Below are 20,789 nucleotides of genomic sequence, written 5' to 3' on the forward strand. Positions count from 1 at the left end.
AGCGAAGACGACTTAAAATACTTATGATGAAGACTGTTGTAAAGAAAACACAAATCCCCACCACTGGACCAATAAATAACATTATAAAAAAATGGAGAAAGGACTGAAGTTGTCAAAGACTTCATTTTGCTTGAATTCACATCAACAGTCACAAAAACAGCAGTCAAAAAATCAAACGTTACTGCATTAGACAAATGTGCTGCACAAGACCTCGACAAGGTGTTCAAGAGCAAAGATGTCAGTTTGAGGACTAAGGTGTGCCTGACCCAAATCACGGTATTTTCAATAGCTTCACATGCATGTGAAAGAGACAATGAATAGGAAGACCTTAGAAGAATGAATGCATTTGAGTTATGGTAATGGAGAAGAATATTAAAAGTACCATGGACTGCCAGAAAAACAAATGTGTACTGGAAGAAGTGCAGCCAGAATGCTCCTTAGAAGCCAGGATGGCCAAACTTTGTCTCTCATACTTTGGACATATTATCAGGAGGAACAAGTCCCTGGAGAAGACCATTATGCTTGGTAAAGTGGAGGGGCATCGAAAAAGAGGAAGACACCTAACAAGTTGGATTGGCACAGTGACAGCAGTAATCCAACGATTGTGAGGATGGCACAGGACCAGGTAGTGTTTTGTTCTGTTGTGCATAAGGTTGCTATGAGTCAGAGCCAACTCAGTGGCACCTAACACCACCACCACCACCACCAAGGAGTAAGGAGCCCTAGGAGCATACTCGATTATGAGCTGGGCTAACTGCAAGGTCAGTAGTTCAAACCCACCAGTTGCTCCATGGAAGAAAGATGAGACTTTCTGTTCCCATAAAAATGTGCAGCCTCGGAAACCCTATATGGGCTTGCTAAGAATGGGAACTGACAGGATGGTACACAACCACCACAACCCTGGAGTGAAGAAGGGGGGAGTTTCAAGAAGCAAATGCAATAATGCCTGCAAGTATTTACACCTGGCATGTAACGGTTCCATAAACAATACCCTTGTTGTTAAGTGCCATCAAGTGGGTTCTGACTCATAGTGACCCTGTATAGGGTTTCTGATGAGCAGCTGGTGGGTTTGAACCACTGACTTTGCAGTTTGCAGCAGTCCAGTGCTGATTCTATGGTGCTACACCAGGAGACCTCCATAAACAATATCTATTACTGTTATCAGGCCCTGGTAGCACAGTGGTTTAGAGTCGGGCTACTAATCTCAAGGTCAGTAGTTCTGCAAGAGAAAGATGAGGTTTTCTGCCCTCATTATAGATTTATAGCCACGGAAACCCTATGCAGGGTGGCTATAAGTCAGAACTGACTCCATGACACATAAACACCACCACCATCATTCTTGAACTCAAAGAACACTAGTAACATAGTGGGTTACTCATTGGGCTGCTAACCACAAAGTTACCAGTTCAAGTGCACTGCTGCTCCATGCAAGAACGATGAGACTTTCTGTTGTTGTAAAGATTTACATCCTTGGAAACCCTATACAGGGTCGCTATGAGTTGAAACCAACTTATCAGTACACAACTACCACCACCATTCTTGAGCCCTACCACCTGTCTATCAGTCTGTCATACTGTGGTGGCTTGCATGTTGCCATGAAACTGCCATGATGCTGGAAACTTTGCCACTAGTATTTAAAATACCATCATAGTCCTCATGGAGTCCTGGTGTGGCGCTGTAGGATAAGCACTGGAACACAAGGTCGATTTGAACTGCAAGGCTGGCGGTTCAAAGTCAGCAGTCGCTCCTCAGAAATCTTACACAGGGATGAGTCGGAGCCGACTTGACAGCACTCAACAACAACATGTCATCATGGTGGACAGGTCAGCAAAGCTCCCAGATGAAGACAGATGAGGAAGAAGGTTTGACAATCTGCTTCTGAAAATCAGCCAGTGAAAACTTTACGGATCTCAACAGAGCAATTTCTAACTTGTTGCTTAGGACATGGCATCTGGGGATCACACTAGTGGAGGACATCATGTTTGGTGAAGTAGAGGGCCAGCAAAGACAAAGGAGACCCTGGGTGAGAGATGGGTACAATAGCAACAGAGATGGATGTTCCAGCAAACATGAGGATGACACAGGACTGAGCAATATTTCATTCTGTTGTACATGAGATCACAACCAGTTGGAGTTGCCTCCACAGCAGCAATCTATCTATTCTTGAGCTAACCCAAACCACCCGAGGCCCTGAGCAAACCAACTGGTTTCACATTCCTAAGCATTGGCATGGTGGCTCCCTCCACCAAGAAAACTTTCGTGCCTTGCCACTTTGGCCAATTCCTGGTCTTTAAGGACTCGATTCAAATATCACCTTAAGTTCTTCCCTCACTCCTCTGCGTCTTCACAGCAATGAGCCAACTGTGGCTTCTGGATTGTCAGTTACCACCTCTCTGTTGTTATTGTTAAGGAAAAGGAGTCAGTTCCCACTCATAGCGACCATGCATTGGGTTTCCGAGGAGTGGTTGGTGGGTCTGAACCACTGACCTTGCATTCCAAACCAACCTTGCAGTCCAGTGCATTATCCTGCAGCACCACACCAGGACTCAACCATCTCTCTAGAACTCAGCTAAGGGCTCAGAAACTCAATTGTCAAATGAAAATTAAACCCAGCAAGGAGGCCAGAGCACGTTCTATTACTCCTGTTTTTTCAGAGGACGCTCAAAGAGTTAAGGAACTCACTCAAGGTCCCTCAGCAAAACAGGTGGGGAAAAAGGGACATAACCCAAGTCATGTGGCTGCAAGTTTTGGTCCCTGATGGGGGAAGTACCTAGAGTTGTGGTCTTATCAAGTGGTCAGCACTTTCACATTGGCCTGGATAATTCCATAGGCCCAGCTTGACCCACCTCCACTCCCTAAGTTTCTGGTCTAGGTGGTCCTCACAGAACCCCACCCAGGGGTGCTACTGGTAAAAAGTGATGCACAAGGTCTCTAGAGGGCAATGTGCAACTCTGGAGAAAGGACTGGGAGTGCAAAGAGGACCCCAGGTGAGCCTTCTCCTCAAAGCCAGGGCCCTGGGAAGGCAGGGTTCATGTGCCCCTCAGAACTAGGTGCTGCACAGGGTAATAGGAAGAAGACCCTTGGCAACCACAAAGACACGGTACCCAGTTCTAGCTTTGGCAGCCATCATTCTGACCTTGACTCTGTCACATCACCAATCAAAGGTTCAGTTTCCTCAACTGTACTATAAAGGCAGTGACAGTTGCAACCCTGTTGCTTAGAACTGGACTGGGCACATAAGTGTTCAATAAATATTTGATGAATGAATGAATGAAAGGAGACAATGACACTAACCTTAGAGAATACTGAATGAAGGTGTGAGGCAGCATCCTTTGGCCTCTTGGAACAAGACCCACTCTCCTTGCCCTTCCCCAAAAACACCACTCATGAGGACTGCTACCCAGGGCCCTAAGACCACACCCCTTTCCCAGTAGTCAGATACATAAGTAAGTTCCAACCGATGCCCTTCCTTCTGCCTTGGGAAGAGGTAGCCAGGGCAGCATCTCGTGACATCAGGCAGCAGATGGAGAAAGACAGCACATGCCCCACAGGCAGGAAGCAGCCTTAGGAGCCAGGTTCGGAGCCCAGTACTGGCAGCCCTGCACACTGCTGGAGGCTAAGGGCCAGGTGACAGGGCCAGCTGGCACTGCCAGCCCCTCAGTTGAGGCTGGACCCAGGCCTACAGGGTGAGGCAAGTCTGCCAACATCCGGAGCTGCTCTTGCAGTACCTTTTCCATGAGCCAGTTTGACCCAGCCCTTCTTCACCTTTGGGCTCCCCAGTTCATGGAAGGCAATGTGAGATCTGGGTTCCAATACTGGCTCTAACTTTAATTTAATTCATAAGCCAGTTCTCTCTGAGTTGAACTGTACCAACTGAAAATGGGGGTAATCATTTCTACCTTAAAAACTTATAAGAATGAAAGTGATATAGGTGGAGTGGATGGCATGTAGCAAGGTCTGTACATGGCAGGACTGGGCCTGGAGACAAGGTTATTGCTTTCAGTAGAGGCAAGGAAGGCCCAGGTGGAATCCTCACCCACATTTCCAATGGCTTTACTCCACCTGGGCCACACCCTGGGCCAGGCCCTGCCTCCCAGCAGTCCATTTTCGGCAGCGTCATGGGAAGGGCAGCCCAGATGCCAGGCCTCTGCCAAATGTTTCTTCTAGCCCCTTGCTTGCCTCCTTCCCGACCAGAAGTCGCCAGGAACCGCCGCGGCGCCTGTACCTGCAGGTCAGGCTGCTGTATCACTTACATGTCACCTGGGCTAAGAACAGCGAGGCCCTGTTCTCCAGTGAGAACAGCCCAACCCTTGCCCTGGCTGCCCCATGGCTCCTGTTACCCAAACAATAACACCCAGTCGCCTGGCACCTCCACTGGGGGGAGGGGAAAGACCGGCAGTCTCTCAAGCCCAAGAAACAGAGGCTGGAACCCAGCCCTCATCACTAGAGAAACAGGCCCAGAGAGGCTAAAGACTGGCAGGGGCCACACAGCGTTTCTAAGGTGACGCTCCCAGAGAAATCACAGCATCCCAATCCTAGGGCATAAACTAGTCTTTCTTACAGAATTCAAGTGTTGTAGTACTTAAAACTGGCCCTTTAAATCTGGCCCCTGGTGAAGTTGGCCCCTGCCCCAGGCTCCCCAAAAGGAAACAGGAAGTGGTGCCCTAAACTGGGCTACTAGATGTCCTTTCTCCTTCCCAGCATAACCCAAGGGAAGTCCTTGAGTTAAATCCCTCTGGCCTCTCCTAGCTCTCGCTCTCTCCTGAGAGGCCTAGGTCACAGGGGCGTGCCTGGACAAAGGAATCCACCACTGAGTGCCACCTCCGAGGCCCTTGCACCCTTCCCTCCCCCACCCCCCTGCCCTAGTAGAGAGAAGGTATGGGGGAAATAGGGGCTGCAGAGGGCAGTATTCCTCACCTCAGGAGGGTGAGTCAGCGAGAGAACCTCGGAGCCTCCAGTGCAGGGCCTGTAAAAACCCCATGGCAGGCATCCCAGAGCAATTTACTCCAAATTGCACCTTCAGGTTGGTTACCTAATCCTACTGCGACCACCCTCCAATCACCAGTTGGCCATCCCTTTAAAGAGACAGTATACCCTGGGTGTTAGAGACCCAAGGTCCTCATCCTGACCCCAATCTGAGGCCCTGAGTAGTAAGGGAGGGTAGAGAAGAGGACTGAGGTAGAGGCCAGGGGCCTAAGCCAAGAGAAAATCACCTGAGCTCCAAGACTTAGTCCAGGTCTTCTTCACCTCCTCCTTGCACACTGAAAAGGGAAGTATCACCTGCCTCCTTCTCAGGATGAGGCTGAGGGGAGTTTTCCATCGGCCAGATCAGGGGCTTGACCTTGACCCTGGGGATCAAGAGCTAGCCTTTCCACCTCCTCAGAAGAAGGACAGGACCTGAATCTGGGAGGGACTGGGCAGACAGAGGCCAAACCCCTCAAGGCCTAGCTTTTTCTACATAGGGGAGTTCAAGAAAGGTAACAGGGTTTTTTCCACACCCCACTCCCAAATAATCTTCATAAGCTTCCCCCCATTGAATTGCTAACGCAAGGTTGGTGGTTCAAATCCACCAGCCGCTTATCGGAAATCCTAGGAATCGACGACACTTAACAACAACTACTACTCCACAGCCTGGGCTAGAGGACACAGGTGTCCTTTGGCCCTAGCCTCGAATCAAAGAAAACTACGAGTCCCAGCCCCCGATGAACTGTGTCACCTCATATTCCACAACTACCAGGAGGCATGAGGGGCACTCTTTCCATACTCAGCAGCAAAGAAACGGGAGCTCTTGGAGAGGGGGCAGTGAGAGACGTCAAGAAGTGGAGGTCCCATGAATCCCAGAGATCTGGCTCGCCAGCCCTGCCTCTATGACCAATCCCGGTACAGATCCAAGGTGTGTGTGGAGAGATCGACTCGATCTCAGCGCGCCACGAAATCCTCTCCAGTGGCTATTGCGGGGTACTGTCCTTCGCGCGCGCGCACACGCGCGCACACACACACACACGGCGGGGCGGGGGGGGGGGGGGGGGGGCGTGGAGCCGCAGAGTAAGCAAGATATTGGAAGGCACTTGCGCCCGCCAGGGCGCCAGCCGAGCTGCTGGGGCGCCGCGGGCCGCCCCGCCCCAATGGGGATTCGGGCTCGCGGGCGGCGGGCGCCAGTCCCCCGCCCCGCTCACTCACCTCCGGGTCCAGCGGCACTAGCTCCATGAGCGGCCAGGGCTCCTTGAGCTGGGCGAGCGGCATCGCGCCGCTGCCCGGCCACCCACACTCCTCCCGCGGCCCCGGATGCACCGTTCCCGGATCCCCGGGTCCACGGCTCCGCGCGGCCAAGCCCTCTCGCCCCCCGCGCCCCCCGGGCTCCGGCTGGGCCGTCCGCCGCCGCTGCCGCCGCCGCGGCACTAGGACTTCGGCTCTTTCCGTCACCCGGCGCCGCCGCGCCCATTGGCTACCTGAGAGAGGGCGGGGACGCCGAAGCTCCGCCCTAGCCCCCGCGGCGCGGCTTTCCCGGCGCGGACCCCCGCCCACCCTCCCTCGCTCTGGTAGCTCTGGCCCCGCCTCCTGCAGGAGCCCCTTGCCGGTGCTCTGCTCCGCCCAGAAGAGGTTCTCGTGGCTCCTCCTCCCAAACTGTGTCCCCCTTTTAACGCAGACCAAGCAAGGGGTGGTGGATCGACCGGTCCTTTCCACTTCGCTCTTTTAAGAATCCCTCCCCAGATGTTCTTTCTCCTTCCAGGATGAGGGACACTGCCCACCCACCCACCCCCACAACACACGCACATTCAGGGTGTTCTGGGCCTGACCTCTATGGAGGATTGTAAGAAACCTGGGCCCCCGATTCCTCACAGACCCTCGGGATGCCCTACCCTCTGCAGGGTTCTGCCTGGCGGGAAGCCAACACGGGGCTCTCACTGGGGGAGCTCAGCGTCTCAGGCCGACTCCAACTCTTCTTTCATCACCAACAGGGCCCGGAATGTCCCAAAGTAATTGCTTAATTCTCATTCTTTTGTAATTTATGTTTGATTGTGCCTTATCTCTTGAGGCGGCTCCTTTTAATCTAGGCTTCCCTGAAATTTCTCCAGCTGCAGGCCCAGCTCTGGGCTGATTGGGGCTTACGCGCCTCTGAGGACTGGAACCAGGCTCCCATGATCAATCTGCACTTGGGTGAGTTGAACTTGGAGTAAAAGCATGTGAGGAAGATTCCCCCCTGGAGAGTCAGCCTCCACCTAAAGAGGCCTTAAAGACTCAGGTGTGGTGAGATTTATTCCTGGGTCTCTTGGGTGCCCAAACTGGCCAATTATTTGCAAAGCTATTCTAAAGCAAAGGAATGTTTTCTAAAGCCTCCTGCAAGCTAAGCTCTGACATGTGATTTCCTTGAATCCTCTGCAAATCTTGAAAGTGAGGCTCAGAAAGATGAAGTGACTTACCCAAGGTAACACAGCTGGTTGAGAACAATCTTGAAAAATTAAAGTGGATGAGTATTTCTCCTGAATCCAGATGCTCTCCTTATTCCATGCCTTTCCCAGGGTAGGACCTCAGTTGTTGATCGAAATTGAGTTGTGAGTTGGAAGGACTTTAGATTTCAACAAATCTAGGTTTGAATCCCAACTCTGCCACTTCAACATTGAGAAACTTCTTATCTGTCTCTAGACATCAGTTTTCTTATCTGTGAAATAGAAATTATAATCTTGATTTTTCAAGGATGTAGTGAAAACTAAATTCATTTTAATTCAGTAAATATCTATGGACTGTTTATGACACAAGGAGCTCTGGTAGTGTAGTGGTTATGAATCGGGCTGTGAACTGCAAGGTCAGCAGTTCGAAACTACCAGCTGTTCTGTGGGAGAAAGATGAGACTTTCTGCTCCCATAAAGATTTACAGCCTCGGAAACCCTGTACAGGGTCGCTATGAGTTGGAACCGACTCCATGGCAGATAACAACAACATATATGACACACCAGGTCCTCGTATGTAAGTCTCTTCTTCTGGGTGATGAGGATATATGTAGATAAATTAACAAAACAAAGTCCCTGTTTACATTCATTCTGATGTCAATAAATAAATAATTACAGCTAACACTAGCAAAGTACTTACTATGGACCAGGCACTGTTCTAAGCACTTAATATGTTTAAACTCATTTAATCGTCACCACAAATTTGTGAGGTAGGTGCTCCATGTACAGATGAGGAACCCAAAGACAGAGTGTCACAGAGCTGGAAATGGGCAGTGCTAGGAGACAACCCTGGCAGTTTGGCCCCAGAGTTCTTTCTCTTGTTCATTTATTCTCCACCTCCCTTATGAGTGAAGGTAAGGGATAGATGGAAGGCAGCCCTGGGCCACAGTGGGCAGTGTTAATATGATCTAGCTCAATCTCCTAGAAGCAGTTTGTGGTGTCCGAACCACTGTTGCTGAGGGCTAAATTGCAATATTGGAACATACTTAGACTAAAAAATTATTATGTTTTCTTTATCTGAAATTCAGACTTATCTTGGTGTCCTGTATTTTTATTTGCTCACTTTAGTAACCCTAATCAGGGCTGAGAACAGATGCACACAGGTGCCAAATTCTGAGTTTGCAGTTGGCCACACTTAGTTTAGGTTAGACTTAGGAAATGACATTGAGACCCAGAGAATGAGGGTAAAAGGCTAGATGAGGGAGGTGGGGTAGATAGATGGTGGGAGGGGTGAAATGAGGGGAAAACAGGAGTGGTCTGTCTTATTTCCTTCTACCCCCTCCCTGAGGTCCCTGACCCTCCCTCTTCCTCCTCTCAAAGGAAAAGATTCCCTATCAAACTTGTCATCTCAATTTAAGAACTGAGTAGCTGTTTGTGCTTTCATATGAATAAGTTTCACTTCCTGTGGGGTATTGGAGAGGCAATGGGTTTTGCTGGAAAGAAAGGAGACCTGAAGACTCCTGGACCCTGCTTGAGACTGGACAGGTCAGTTTGCTCATCTGTAGGGCAGAGAGATATAGAGCTCAAACTATAGCCTACCAAGTGCTGATGGTGCTACATTCTCCACTCATACTTGCTTCACCTCCCTTTATGCTCCAGCCACACTGGTAATCCTTCAGTTCTCTTGTCAAAGGGGCTTTGCACATGCTGCCCCCTGTACTGAACCAGCATTCCCTCTTCTTCAGCTGGCTCATCTCATGGATTGCTTCCTCCAGGATGTCATCTCTCATCAGTTATATATGCCTATGTTGTTGTTTTTAGGTGCAATCAAGTCAAGTTTGACTCACAGTGACCCCATGTGACAAAGTAGAACTGTCCCATAGGTTTTTTTGTTGTGGAGAACATACACAACAAAACATATATATACTCAACAGTTTCTCCTTGTACAATTCAGTGACATTGATGACAATCTTCATGTTGTGCAACCATTTCACCCTCCTTTTCTGAGTTGTTCCTGCCTCGTTAATATAAAGCCATTGCCCCTAAAGCATTTATCTAATCTTTCTAGCTTATGTTTTCAATTTGATCCCATGTAACTAGATCTTAAAAGAACATAATGTTCAAATGATAGAACCCCATATATAAAAAATCCCAGCGTCCACAAGAGAACTTCTAAAGCTAATAGAGGAATTTAGCAAAGTTGCAGGGTACAAGGTCAACAACAACAACAAAAAAATCAGTTGGGTTTCTATATACCAGCAATGAAAAATCTAAAAGGGAAATTAGGGAAACAATTCTATTTAGAATAGCGTTCAAGAAAGTAAGATAACCTAGAATAAATCTACCAAGAGCATGGAATACTTATGCAGTGAAAACTATGAGACACTTCTTTTCAAATTTAAAAGAAATAAATGAAGTATCGTTACATGTTCATGAATTGGAAGATTTCTTGTTCAACTGTCAATACAACTCTGTGCAATAAATAGGTTCAATGTAATCCTTATCAGAATTCCAATAGGCTTCTTTACAGAAATAGAAAAACCAGTTCTCAACTTTATATGGAAAGGCAAGAGGCCCTGACTAGCAAAACCATGCTTTAAGGGAAGAACAAAGTAGGAGGAACCATACTTCCCAATTTTTAAAAATAATAGGACTTCTGGTGTGGCGCTGTGGGTTAATGCACTGGACTGCAGAATTGGCTTGAACCACAAAGTCACTGGTTCAAGCTCACCAGCCGCTCCTCAGAAACCCTATATACAGTCACTATGGGTCAAAACCAACTCGATGACAGCTACAGTAATCAAAACAGCCTGGTAATTGGTAGAGCAGTAGCAATGATCAGCAGTTCAAGCTTACCAGCCACACCCCAGAAACCCTATACAAGGTCGCTGTGGTCGGAACCGACTCAATGGCACTTAACAACAGCAAAAGATAATTAAGATAAAACAAAACAGAAACAGAAAATCACAAGTGTTGGCTTGCATGTGAGAAAATACAACCCTTATCTGTTGCTGCTGGGAATGCAAAATGGCGCAGCCACTGTGAAAAACAGTGTGCCAGCTCCTCAGAAAACTGAAAACAGAACTGCCATGTTCTTGCTAGGTGCCCTCGACCCTGTGCACAACAGAATGAAACACTGCCCAGTCCTGTGACAGCCTCACAATTGTTGTTACTCTTGAACCCATTGCTGCTGCCACTATTCCAGTCCATTTCATTAGGGGTGACCTTCTTTTTCGCTGACCAAACATGATGTCCTTCTCCAGGGACTGGTGCCTCCTGATAACATGTCCAAAGTATGAGCGACAAGTATTGCCAAACTGACTTCTAAGGAACATTCTGGCTGTACTTCTTCCAATACAGATTTGTTTGTTCCTCTGGCAGTCCATAGTACTTTCAGTATTCTTCTCCAATACCATAACTCAAATGCATCAATTCTTCTACAGTCTTCCTTACTCATTGTCCAATTTTCACATCCCTATGAGGTGATGGAAAATACCATGGCTTGGGTCAGGCACACCTTAGTCCGCAAACTGACATCTTTGCTATTTTTTTTCCTTAAACTTTTTACTGTGAATTAAGTGAAGATTTACAGAGCAGTTCATCAGTTTTACATTCAACAAACCATACACTTTGCTTCATTACATGATTGCAATCCTCTCCATGTACCAACAGTTAATAGCATTTACCTCTATTCACTTGAACTGTTGCCTTCTTCTCTGTGTCTTCTGATACCTTAATTTTCCTCTGTTAACCTCCCTCTAGTTGCATATTGTCTACTCTGTCACCTATGTTAACATATGTCTGTCCTCTAGCCCATGAATAATTTTTCCTTCGCTCTCCACGCCCCCCATAATCATGTTGTTACTGTTGTTAAGTGCCGTCAAGTCGTTCTGATTCTAGCAACCTTGTATAGGGTTTGTGAGGAGTGGCTGGTGAGCTTGAACTGCTGACCTTGCAGTCCAGTGCATTAACCCTCAGTGCCACACCAGGACTCCTATAACCATCATAGATTGTGAAACACCTCACAACATGGGTGGCCCTGGAGGACATTTTTGTTGTTGTTATGTTCCGTGGAGTCAGTTCCGACTCATAGCGACCCTGTACAGGGTTTCCGAGGCTGTAAATCTTTATGGGAGCAGAAAGCCTCATCTTTCTCCCATGGAGCAGCTGGTAGTTTCAAACTGCTGACTGTGAGATTAGCAGCCCAATTCGTAACCACTATGCTACCAGAGCTCCTGGAGGACATTATGCTGAGTGAAATTAGTCAATCACAAAAGAACAAACACTGTATGAGACCACTATTGTCAAAAGTTAAAAGGAGGTTTTCTTGATAAAAGACGCAATCTCAATAGCCATCATAGATTGCTTCTTTTATCAAGAAAACCTCCTTTTAACTTTTACAACATTGGTCTCATACAGTGTTTGTCCTTTTGTGACTGACTAAGGAGCTCTGGTAGCGTAGTGGTTACGAATCGGGCTGCGAACCTTAAGGTCAGCGGTTCGAAACTACCAGCTGCTCCGCGGGAGAAAGATGAGGCTTTCTACTCCCGTAAAGATTTACACCCTCGGAAACCCTGTACAGGGTCGCTATGGGTCGGAACCGACTCGACGGCACTTAACAACAACAACAACAATTTCACTCAGCATAATGTCCTCCAGGGCTACCCATGTTGTGAGGTGTTTCACAAATTCAGTGTTTTGTAGTATTCCATTGTATACAAAAGTTTGTGTAACCATTCTTCTGTTGGTGGGCATTTAGGCTGTCTTCATCTTTTTGATATGTCTCTTGTAGACAGCATATTGAAGAATCCTGTTTTCATTGCCATTCTGCTCTTTATGTCTCTAGACTGGTACATTTAATCTATTTGCATTCAGTTTAATTATCAATAGGTATGGATTGATTGTTGTCATTTTTCTGTGGTTTTGTGTGTGTGTGTGTGTGTGTGTGTGTGTGTGTGTGATGCTGGATTCTTTGTTCTGTATAATTTTCTATGCTGAGTTCATTTTGTGGGTTTTCTTTTAATTTTCATTTCTGTTGTGTTAATGTTTACTACTCTTTCTGATTTCCTTTTTAAATTTTGATGTGCAGTTGTATTTTTTTCTTTGAGGTTTCCCTATAATTTAAGGAGCTCTAATGTGTCAGACTGCAAAGTCGTTTGAACTGTAAGTTCAGTGGTTCAAGCTCACCAGCTGCTCCTTGGAAACCCTACACAGGGTCACTATGGGTTGGAATCGACTTGAGGGCACTTAACAACAACAACAGTAACATAGTGGATTATGATCTGAACTGCTAACCACAAAATTAACAGTTTGAATCTACCACGAGAGAAAGATGAGGCTTTCTGCCACATAAAGATTTACAGCTTCAGAAACCCTGTACAGGGTTGCTACGAGTAGAACAGACTACGGCACATAACTGCCAACAACAATAACAACCTATAATTTATTAATTTTTTTTCCCTGTGTAAGACAATCTGTTTTATCTTGGAATCTACTTGACTTTCTTGACATTTGGAAGTTCTGTATCTACACTATTCCCTCTTTTTGCTTTACAGTTGATTTCATTATACATTGGTATCTCTGGTAACCTATTTTCAGTCTTGTAGGTTTGTTTTACTTTAAATATTTCCATATCTGGATTGAGTTCTGGGTGGTGTTGTCATGAATGATATTCTCAGGTTGTTTTCCACTGTTGTTGGTTCTCAATCCAAAGAACACCCTTTAGCATTTTTTGCAAAGTTGGTCTGGTCATTACAAATTCCCTTAAGGAAATGTCCTAGTTTCACTGTAGTATTTGAGGGAACGTTTGCTGGTTATATGATTTTTGGTTGACAGTATTTTTCTTTCAGAGTTCTGTATATGTCATCCCATTGCCTTCTTACCTGCATGGTTTCTGCTGAGAAATCAGAGCTTAGTCATTTGGTTCTCCTTTATAGTTAACTTTTTGTTTTCCCCCCAAGCTGCTCTCAGGATTCTTTCCTTGTCTTTTATTTTATAAAGTTTGATTATGATATGTCTTGGTGATTTTCTCTTGGGATCTATCCTTTCCGGGATTCATTCAGCTTCGTGGATGCTTATCGTCTCATCTTTCTTGAGATTAGGGAAATTTTCTTCCAATAACTCTTTGACAATTTTCTCTGTGCTTGTCTCTTCCTGTTTTGGAATTCTGACCACCCATATGTTGTTCCTCTTCATGGTGTCCTATGAAGAACACTTAGGCTTTCTTCAGATTTTTTCAGTATTTTTTCAGATTATTCTTCTAGCATACTGGTATTCAGAGATTTATCTCCCAGCTCACTAGTTCAGGCTTCCATTGCTTTGCATTTACTCCTTTGCCCTTTCAATATCCTGTCCATCTCTGAGATCTAAGAATTAGTCTTCTGGATTTCTAATCGCAGGTTTTGTATTGTTTCAAAATTTGCATTTTTTGTCTATTTGGTCTTGTAGTGTTTTCTAGAGTTTTTCAAAAGTTTTTATTGTGTTCTTGCTTTCCTTAGTCCTTATATTGATCTGTGCACACATGTGGGTTAATGTGCTGGACTACAAAATCAATTTGAACCACAAGGTGATCAGTTCAAGCTCACCAGCCGTTCCTTGGAAACCCTATACAGGGTTGATATGGGTCTGAGCCGACTCAATGGCACTTAACAACAATTATCATTCTTTTTAATTCTTTTTCAGTTAGTTATATTACCTTTTTTCCTCAGAAATGTTTTCCAGCTCTATATCTTAGTCATTTTATAAAACCATTCTCTTTAGTTTCTTCATGTGAAGTAAAATTTTCTGTTGTCTGCAGGGCATTGGAGGGTTGTCATATTTGTAAAATCAAACAGTACAGTTGTTGGACTCGGAGGAGAGACATCTCTGGTGGGTTCCTGCAATTCAAGGAGGTCATGAGATGGATGTAGGAGGGATGTGATAACAGAGTTCCTGGCCCTAGATGGAGTTCCTATTGACCTCAGTGTTATCTATGTTCAGGGCTCTCAATCCAGAAGTCGTTTGTGGACGTCCTTGATGGAGCTGGTTTCAGTGTCTGTTAGGACCACAGGGAAGCTGGGGGCAGGGTGACTGGTTAAATGCCAGTCTGGTGGCTCTGTCATTTTTGTAGGTCTGGAGCTTAGCCCACCTGAATCCAGGCACCAAAGTGGCACACCAAAGCAGTGCAGCTGGCCTCTGACTCACTAGCGTGGCTCCCAACCACATGACTCCAAATTCCTGGAGAGCAGGGTCTGCACTGGTGGTGAATGTGGGTGGGAGTTGACCAGGGGACAGTGGGGAAAAGGAAGAAATGGCACCTTTCCTGGTATCTGCATAATCTGCTCTGCCTGGCCTGCCTCCATTGCCAAAGCTGCTTACAAGATGGTTAAGCCACATCTGGCCAGCCGTTAACCTGTTAGTCTCCCTCTCTTACCATCCCTACTCAGTCTCTCCTCCTAGCAAGCACTCCATCCACCACTCTAACTTTTCTTCTGAATTTCAGGGTGCCAGAATTTTCATCTGTGTCTGTTTTATTTGATCTCCCATATCTTTGTTGTAGAGGGTCCACGTAGTGAGTCTACCTAGTCCACCATCTTGCTGGAAGTTTCCAATCTTTGCTTTTGAACACTTTAAAGAGGTTTTATGCAGAGTTGCCTGATGCAAATACATTGTTTAATTTCTTGACTGCTGCTTCCATGAATGTTGATAGTAGACCCAAGCAAAATGAAGTCGTTGACAACTTCAATCTTTGCTCTGTTTTTCCTGATGTTATTCATTGGTCCAGTGGTGAGGATTTATGTTTTCTTTACATTGAGGTGCAACCCATTCTGAAATACTGTGGTCTTTGATCTTCATCAGTAAGTATTATAAGTCCTCTTCTCTTTCAGCATATAAGATTGTATCATCTACATTATTGCAGATTGTTAATGAGTCTTTCTCCAATCCTGATGCCACATTCTTCTTCATATAATCCAGTTTCTCAGATTATTTACTCTGTGTACAGATTGAATAAGTATGGTGAAATAATACAACCCTAGTGCATTTAGTTTTAAACCATTCAGTGTTCCCTTGTTCTGTTCAAACAACTGCCTCTTGGTCTATGTACAGGCTCCTCAAGAGCACAGTCAAGTGTTCTGAAATACTCATTCTTCATAGTTATCCATAGTTTGTCATGATCCACATAGTTGAAAGTCTTTGCATAATCAATAAAGCTTTTTTTTGTTATTCTCTGCTTTCATCCAAGATCCTTCTGACATCAGCAGTGATATTCCTAGTTCCAAGTCCTTTTCCAAATATAACTTGAGTTTCTGGCAGTTCCCTGTTGTAGCCATTTTTAAATTATCTTCAGCAAAATTAACTTGCATGCAATATTAATGATATTGTTAGGTGTTTTACACATTCCATTCCACAAACTCTTTGTGATGGGCACAAATAAGGATCTCTTCCAAACAGTTGGCTAGGTAGCTGTCTTCCAAATGTCTTGGCATAGATGAGTGAGTCCCTATAGTGCTACATCAGTTTGTTGAGACATTACTATTTGTATTCTGTAAATTCCTGGAGCCTTGTTGTTTGCCAGTGCCTCAGTGCAGCTTGGGCTTCTTCCTTTAGTACTATCACTTCTTAGTTACATGATACATCTTGAAATGGTTGGTCACTGACCATTTCTTTTTTGTACAGTGACTCTGTGTATTCCTTCCATCTTGATTTGATGCTTTCTGCATTATTCAATATTTTGCCCATGGAGTCCTTCAGTATTGTAAGTCAAAGTTTGAACGTTTTCTTCCATTCTTTCACCTTGAGAAATGTGGAGCATTTTTTTCCCTGTTGGTTTTTTAACTCCAAGTCTTTGTGCACTTCATTGTAATACCTGACTTTGTCTTCTCAAGCTGCCCTTTGAAATTTTCTGTTCAGCTCTGTGACTTCCTCATTTCTTTTATTCACCCTAGCATCTCTACACTGTAGAGCAAGTTTCAGAGTGTCTTCTGACATCATTTTTTTTTTTTTCATTGTGAATTGAGTGATAGTTTACAAGGGAGAACATCAGCTTTACATTCATCCTATCAAATTTTGTTTCATTACAATGATTACAATCCCCTCCATGCATCATCCTTCAACAGCACTTACTTCCATTCCCTCTGTTTGTTTGTTTGTTTTGTTTTGGAAGTACACCAAAGCACTCAGGAATATATAACGAGTCAAACAACCAAAGGGTATACCCCACAAGCCTGCCCCCTAGCCATCATCACACAACCCCTCTCCCTCCCTGAGTCCAGAGTCCCCAGCTGCTCCATCACTCCATATCATTGTCTCTGCCTCCATCTATGGTGTCACTGCTTTTTCTGGATAGAGTCCCACACTCCACTCTTCTCCCTTGATGGTCCCAGGGTCCTCTGCTCCTGGACTGCAAGACTAACCAATCCCCTCCTTTTGTTACAAAACATCTACACTTACATTTGCAACACTCACAATCGGTCCTGATAGCAATTATTCACTACTGAACCACAAGAGTCTTATCCCCATCTCCTTTCATCAGCCCCATCCAGACAGTTTGGAAACCCCTCAGTGGAGATTCTGCCTTCCCCTGCCTCCTCTGAAACTAGGCTCCCTCTTGAAAGCTTGTAAGCCAGTCACTTCGTGCCTCTTTAGCCCCCCCATTTTGGGTAGCCAATGTGAATAAGGAAGATGATAGAAAAATTGATGCTTTTGAGTTATGGTGTTGGAGGAGGATATTGAAAGTTCCATGGGCTGCCAAAAGAACCAATAGATACGTTTTGGAAGAAGTACAGCCAGAGTGCTCATTGGAGGCCAAGATGGCCAAGCTTGGTCTCTCATACTTCAGACATTTTGTCAGGAGGGACCAGTCACTGTAGAAGGATATCATGTTTGATAAGGTGGAGAGTCAGAGAAAAAGAGGAAGACCCCCAATGAGATGGATTGGCCAAGTGGCAGCGTCGACAGACTCAAGTGTGGCAACAGTAGTGAGGTTGGCCCAGGATCGGGCAGTGTTTTGTTTTGCTGTGCATAAGGTCGCTATGGGTCAGTACCTACTCGATGGCACCTAACAACAACAACAACAACAACAACAACAATGTCTAAGTTGCCCCTCCCTGTTTTGACATCCATTTTTATCTTTTCTACCTTTTTAATGACCTTTTGCTAGGCCAGTTACTTTCAAGGCAGGGAGGTCATCTTAGACAGTTATGCAGACTGGTTTTTGTCATTCAAAAGGGAAAATTTTTGTAGATTTTCTCAAAGGACACAAGATGATCACAGGGTATTAGGAAGAAGTCTTAAGAAATCCAAAATCGGCATTGTTGAGAAAAAAGGCAGGAAAGTTTTGCTAAGGCATTTATTTTCCATCACAACGATATACCTACTTAGTCTTTGAGAGTAGCAAGGGATGTCCTATGAAAATTTTGTTGGAAAATCTTACCCCATTCACTCTACAGCTCTAATTTTGCTCCATTAGACTTATTTTTGTTTCTAAAACTCAAAGAACATTGAAAAGGAGCAAGATTTTAGTCTCTCGAAGATGCCAAAGCTGCTACTTTGATGTGGTGTGAATTGAAGAGTGCAAAATTCTTTAGGAAAGGGTTGTTTTTGTTTTTGTTGTTGTTAAGTGTTGTCGAGTCAGTTACGACGCTTAGTGACCCTATATAAGGTTTCTGAGGAGCACCTGGTGGATTTGGATGCCGACCTTGTGGTTTGCAGGCCAGTGTTGATCCTACAGTGCCACCTCAGGAGAGAGATGGAAATACCATTTTCAGAAGTTTATTGACTCAACTGGCTATGCCAAGAAACCGTAGCTTCACAGTTTGATATTTTTGTGTTAGAAAGGCTTCTATGATTTTGTGGCAATACTTTTCGACTTGCCTTTGCTTATGAAAATAAAAGAAGAGAAAAATGTATAGAGAACAAAATTTATTAGTGGTTACCAGGATGAGAGTAAGGGATAAAAGGGAGATTAATATTGTTGGAAAATTGCATTGATTAAGGGTAAGGTGGTTGCACAATTATTTTAATTGTTGCCAATAAGTTGTACACTTGTAGAAAGTTAAATTTGCAAAAGTTATGTGACAGATACATTTACAACAATGACCCAAACAAACAAATAAACAAAGAATAGCTGCTGAGGTTGCTTATGTACAACTCATGGGATTTGGTTCTTTGTTTTAGAGGTTTAGGGTCATAATGAATTGGCCTAATAATATTTTAGTGCTTCTGTTCATCCTCCTAGTTCAATGTGCAGTGCCTGGGCTCCTAAAAGCTTGCAAGCAGCCATCCAAAGCACAACAATTGGTTTATATTCACCTGGAACAACAGAGAAAGAAAGAGAGTCAAGACTGGGAGGAGGATTTGAAATATATGACTAATTGCCTCCGTGAACAAGTACCTCCTTTTCCCTGAGGCCAGAAGAACTGAACTGAATGGTCCTTGGTTACCATTGCTGAGTATTTTTGATTAATGAGTCTATAGAAGAATCCTGGTCAAAAGGAGGAAAATGCAGAAGAGAATTTCAAATTCTCCTGGACTCCAGACTTTCTGGAGCCATGGAGGATTGAAGAACCCCTGAAACTATTGCCCTGGGATAATAAACTTTAAACCAAAAATATTCCCTGAAATCTTCTTAAAACCAAATAACTGAACTGGTTAAAAAAAAAAAAAAAAATGTCTACCATGAGTATTATACTCTTTTTTTAAATTATTTTTTTAACTCTTTATTGTGAATTGAGTGAAGGTTTACAGTACAGATCATCAGTCCCACATTCAACAAATTATACACTCATGCCTTTACAATGATGCAATCCCCTCCATGTATCATCAGTTAACATATTTACCTATATTCACTTTAGTTTTTTTTCCCCACTTTATCTGTTGTTGTTTTTTCTTCCCCTACCACCGGCCCTATAAACCATCATGGTGGTGTTGGTTGTGTGCCACCAAGTTAGTTCTGACTCATAGCAACCTTGTATAGGGTTTCTGAGGCTATAAATCTTTACAGAAGCAGAAAGCCTCATCTTTTTCTTAAGGAATGGCTGGCTGGTTGATTTCAAGCTGCTGACCTTGTGGTTAGCAGTCCAGCTCATAACCCACAAAACTACCAGAACTTCTTGTAAACATCAAAGAATGTTTGATTGTAGCAAGAAAATCATTTCTAAAGTTTTTACAAGTGGTCTCATGCAATATTTGTCCTTTTGTGATTGACTAATTTCACTCTGCATAATGTCCTCCAGGTGAGTATTATACTCTTTTAGGAACCATCTATATAGAGCCCTGGTGTGGCTCTGTAGGATCAGCACAGGACTCTGAACCACAAGATCGGCAGTTTAAATCCACCAGCTCCTCCTCAGAAATCTATGCAGGGTTGCTATGAGTCAGAACTGACTTGACACTTAACAACAATAAAAATGGGATCATATTGACAACAGCAACTTGAAGTTTTTGATAGGAAACTCAGGGGACAGTGAGTTTATGTTAAGGGGGAACTCAGAAAAAGAAAGTGAAAATGGTTGTATAACTCCAAGAAGATAATCAATGTCACTAAATTGTACATGTGGAAACTGTTGAATTGGTGTATGTTTTGTTGTGTATATTCTCAACAACAAAAAGGCAAGGCATATAAACTTAACATTGATGAAGAAACAAAACCATATGCTCAAAGAAGACATTTTTTACTGGTTCAGCTATACTTTTGTTTAGCTTTAAGAAGACTTCAGGGAATATTTGTGGCTTAAAGTATAAAGATTATATCAGGGCAATCGTTTCAGGGGTTCATCCACCCTCTATGAATTCTCAGGAGTCTATGAGAATTTTAAATTCTTTTCTACATTTTCCCCATTGTGATCAGAATTATTTTATGTTAGGTGCCATCAAGTCAGTACCCTCTCATAATGACCTTATGCACAGCAGAACGAAACACTTCCCTATCCTGGACCAACCTCACTACTGTTGCCATTGCTTGAGTCCATCTTTGCTGCCACTTGGCCAGTCCATCTCATTAGGGGTCTAAACATAATATCCTTCTCCAGTGACTGGTCCCTCCAGACAAAATGTCCCAAGTATCAGAGACGAAGCTTAACCATCTTGGCCTCTAAGGAGCACTCTGGCTGCACTTCTTCCAAAATAGATCTATTGGTTCTTTGGCAGCCCATGGCACTTTCAATATCCTCCTCCAACACCATAACTCAAAAGCATCAATTTTTCTACGGTCCTCCTTAGTCACTTTCCAGCTTTTGCATGCATATAAGGTTACTGAAAATACCATGGCTTGGGTCAGGCGCACCCTAGTCCTCAAGCTGACATCTTTGCTCTTCAACATTTAAAAACAGGTCTTGTGCAGCAGATTTGCCTAATGCAATATGTCATCTGATTTCTTGACTGCTGCTTCCATGAGTGTTGATAGTTGATCCAAGAAGAATGAAG

General features: G+C 44.4%; 1 protein-coding gene and 1 pseudogene across 1 annotated transcript in view; one reads left to right on the forward strand and one right to left on the reverse strand.

Annotated features, from left to right (window-relative positions):
• Positions 1–6,405, reverse strand: part of RPS6KA1 (ribosomal protein S6 kinase, 90kDa, polypeptide 1) — a 58,676-nt gene extending 52,271 nt beyond the window's left edge. Inside the window, exon 1 of the mRNA XM_006862256.1 lies at positions 6,181–6,405. Within this exon, the coding sequence (XP_006862318.1) occupies positions 6,181–6,243 (63 nt within the window). The 5' untranslated portion in view covers positions 6,244–6,405. The remainder of the gene's footprint in view (positions 1–6,180) is intronic.
• The window catches only part of LOC102833894, a 24,716-nt pseudogene continuing 10,212 nt past the window's right edge, over positions 6,286–20,789 (forward strand).

This window comes from Chrysochloris asiatica, unplaced genomic scaffold (assembly GCF_000296735.1).
Source record: "Chrysochloris asiatica unplaced genomic scaffold, ChrAsi1.0 scaffold00047, whole genome shotgun sequence".
Taxonomy (NCBI): Eukaryota; Metazoa; Chordata; class Mammalia; order Afrosoricida; family Chrysochloridae; genus Chrysochloris; species Chrysochloris asiatica.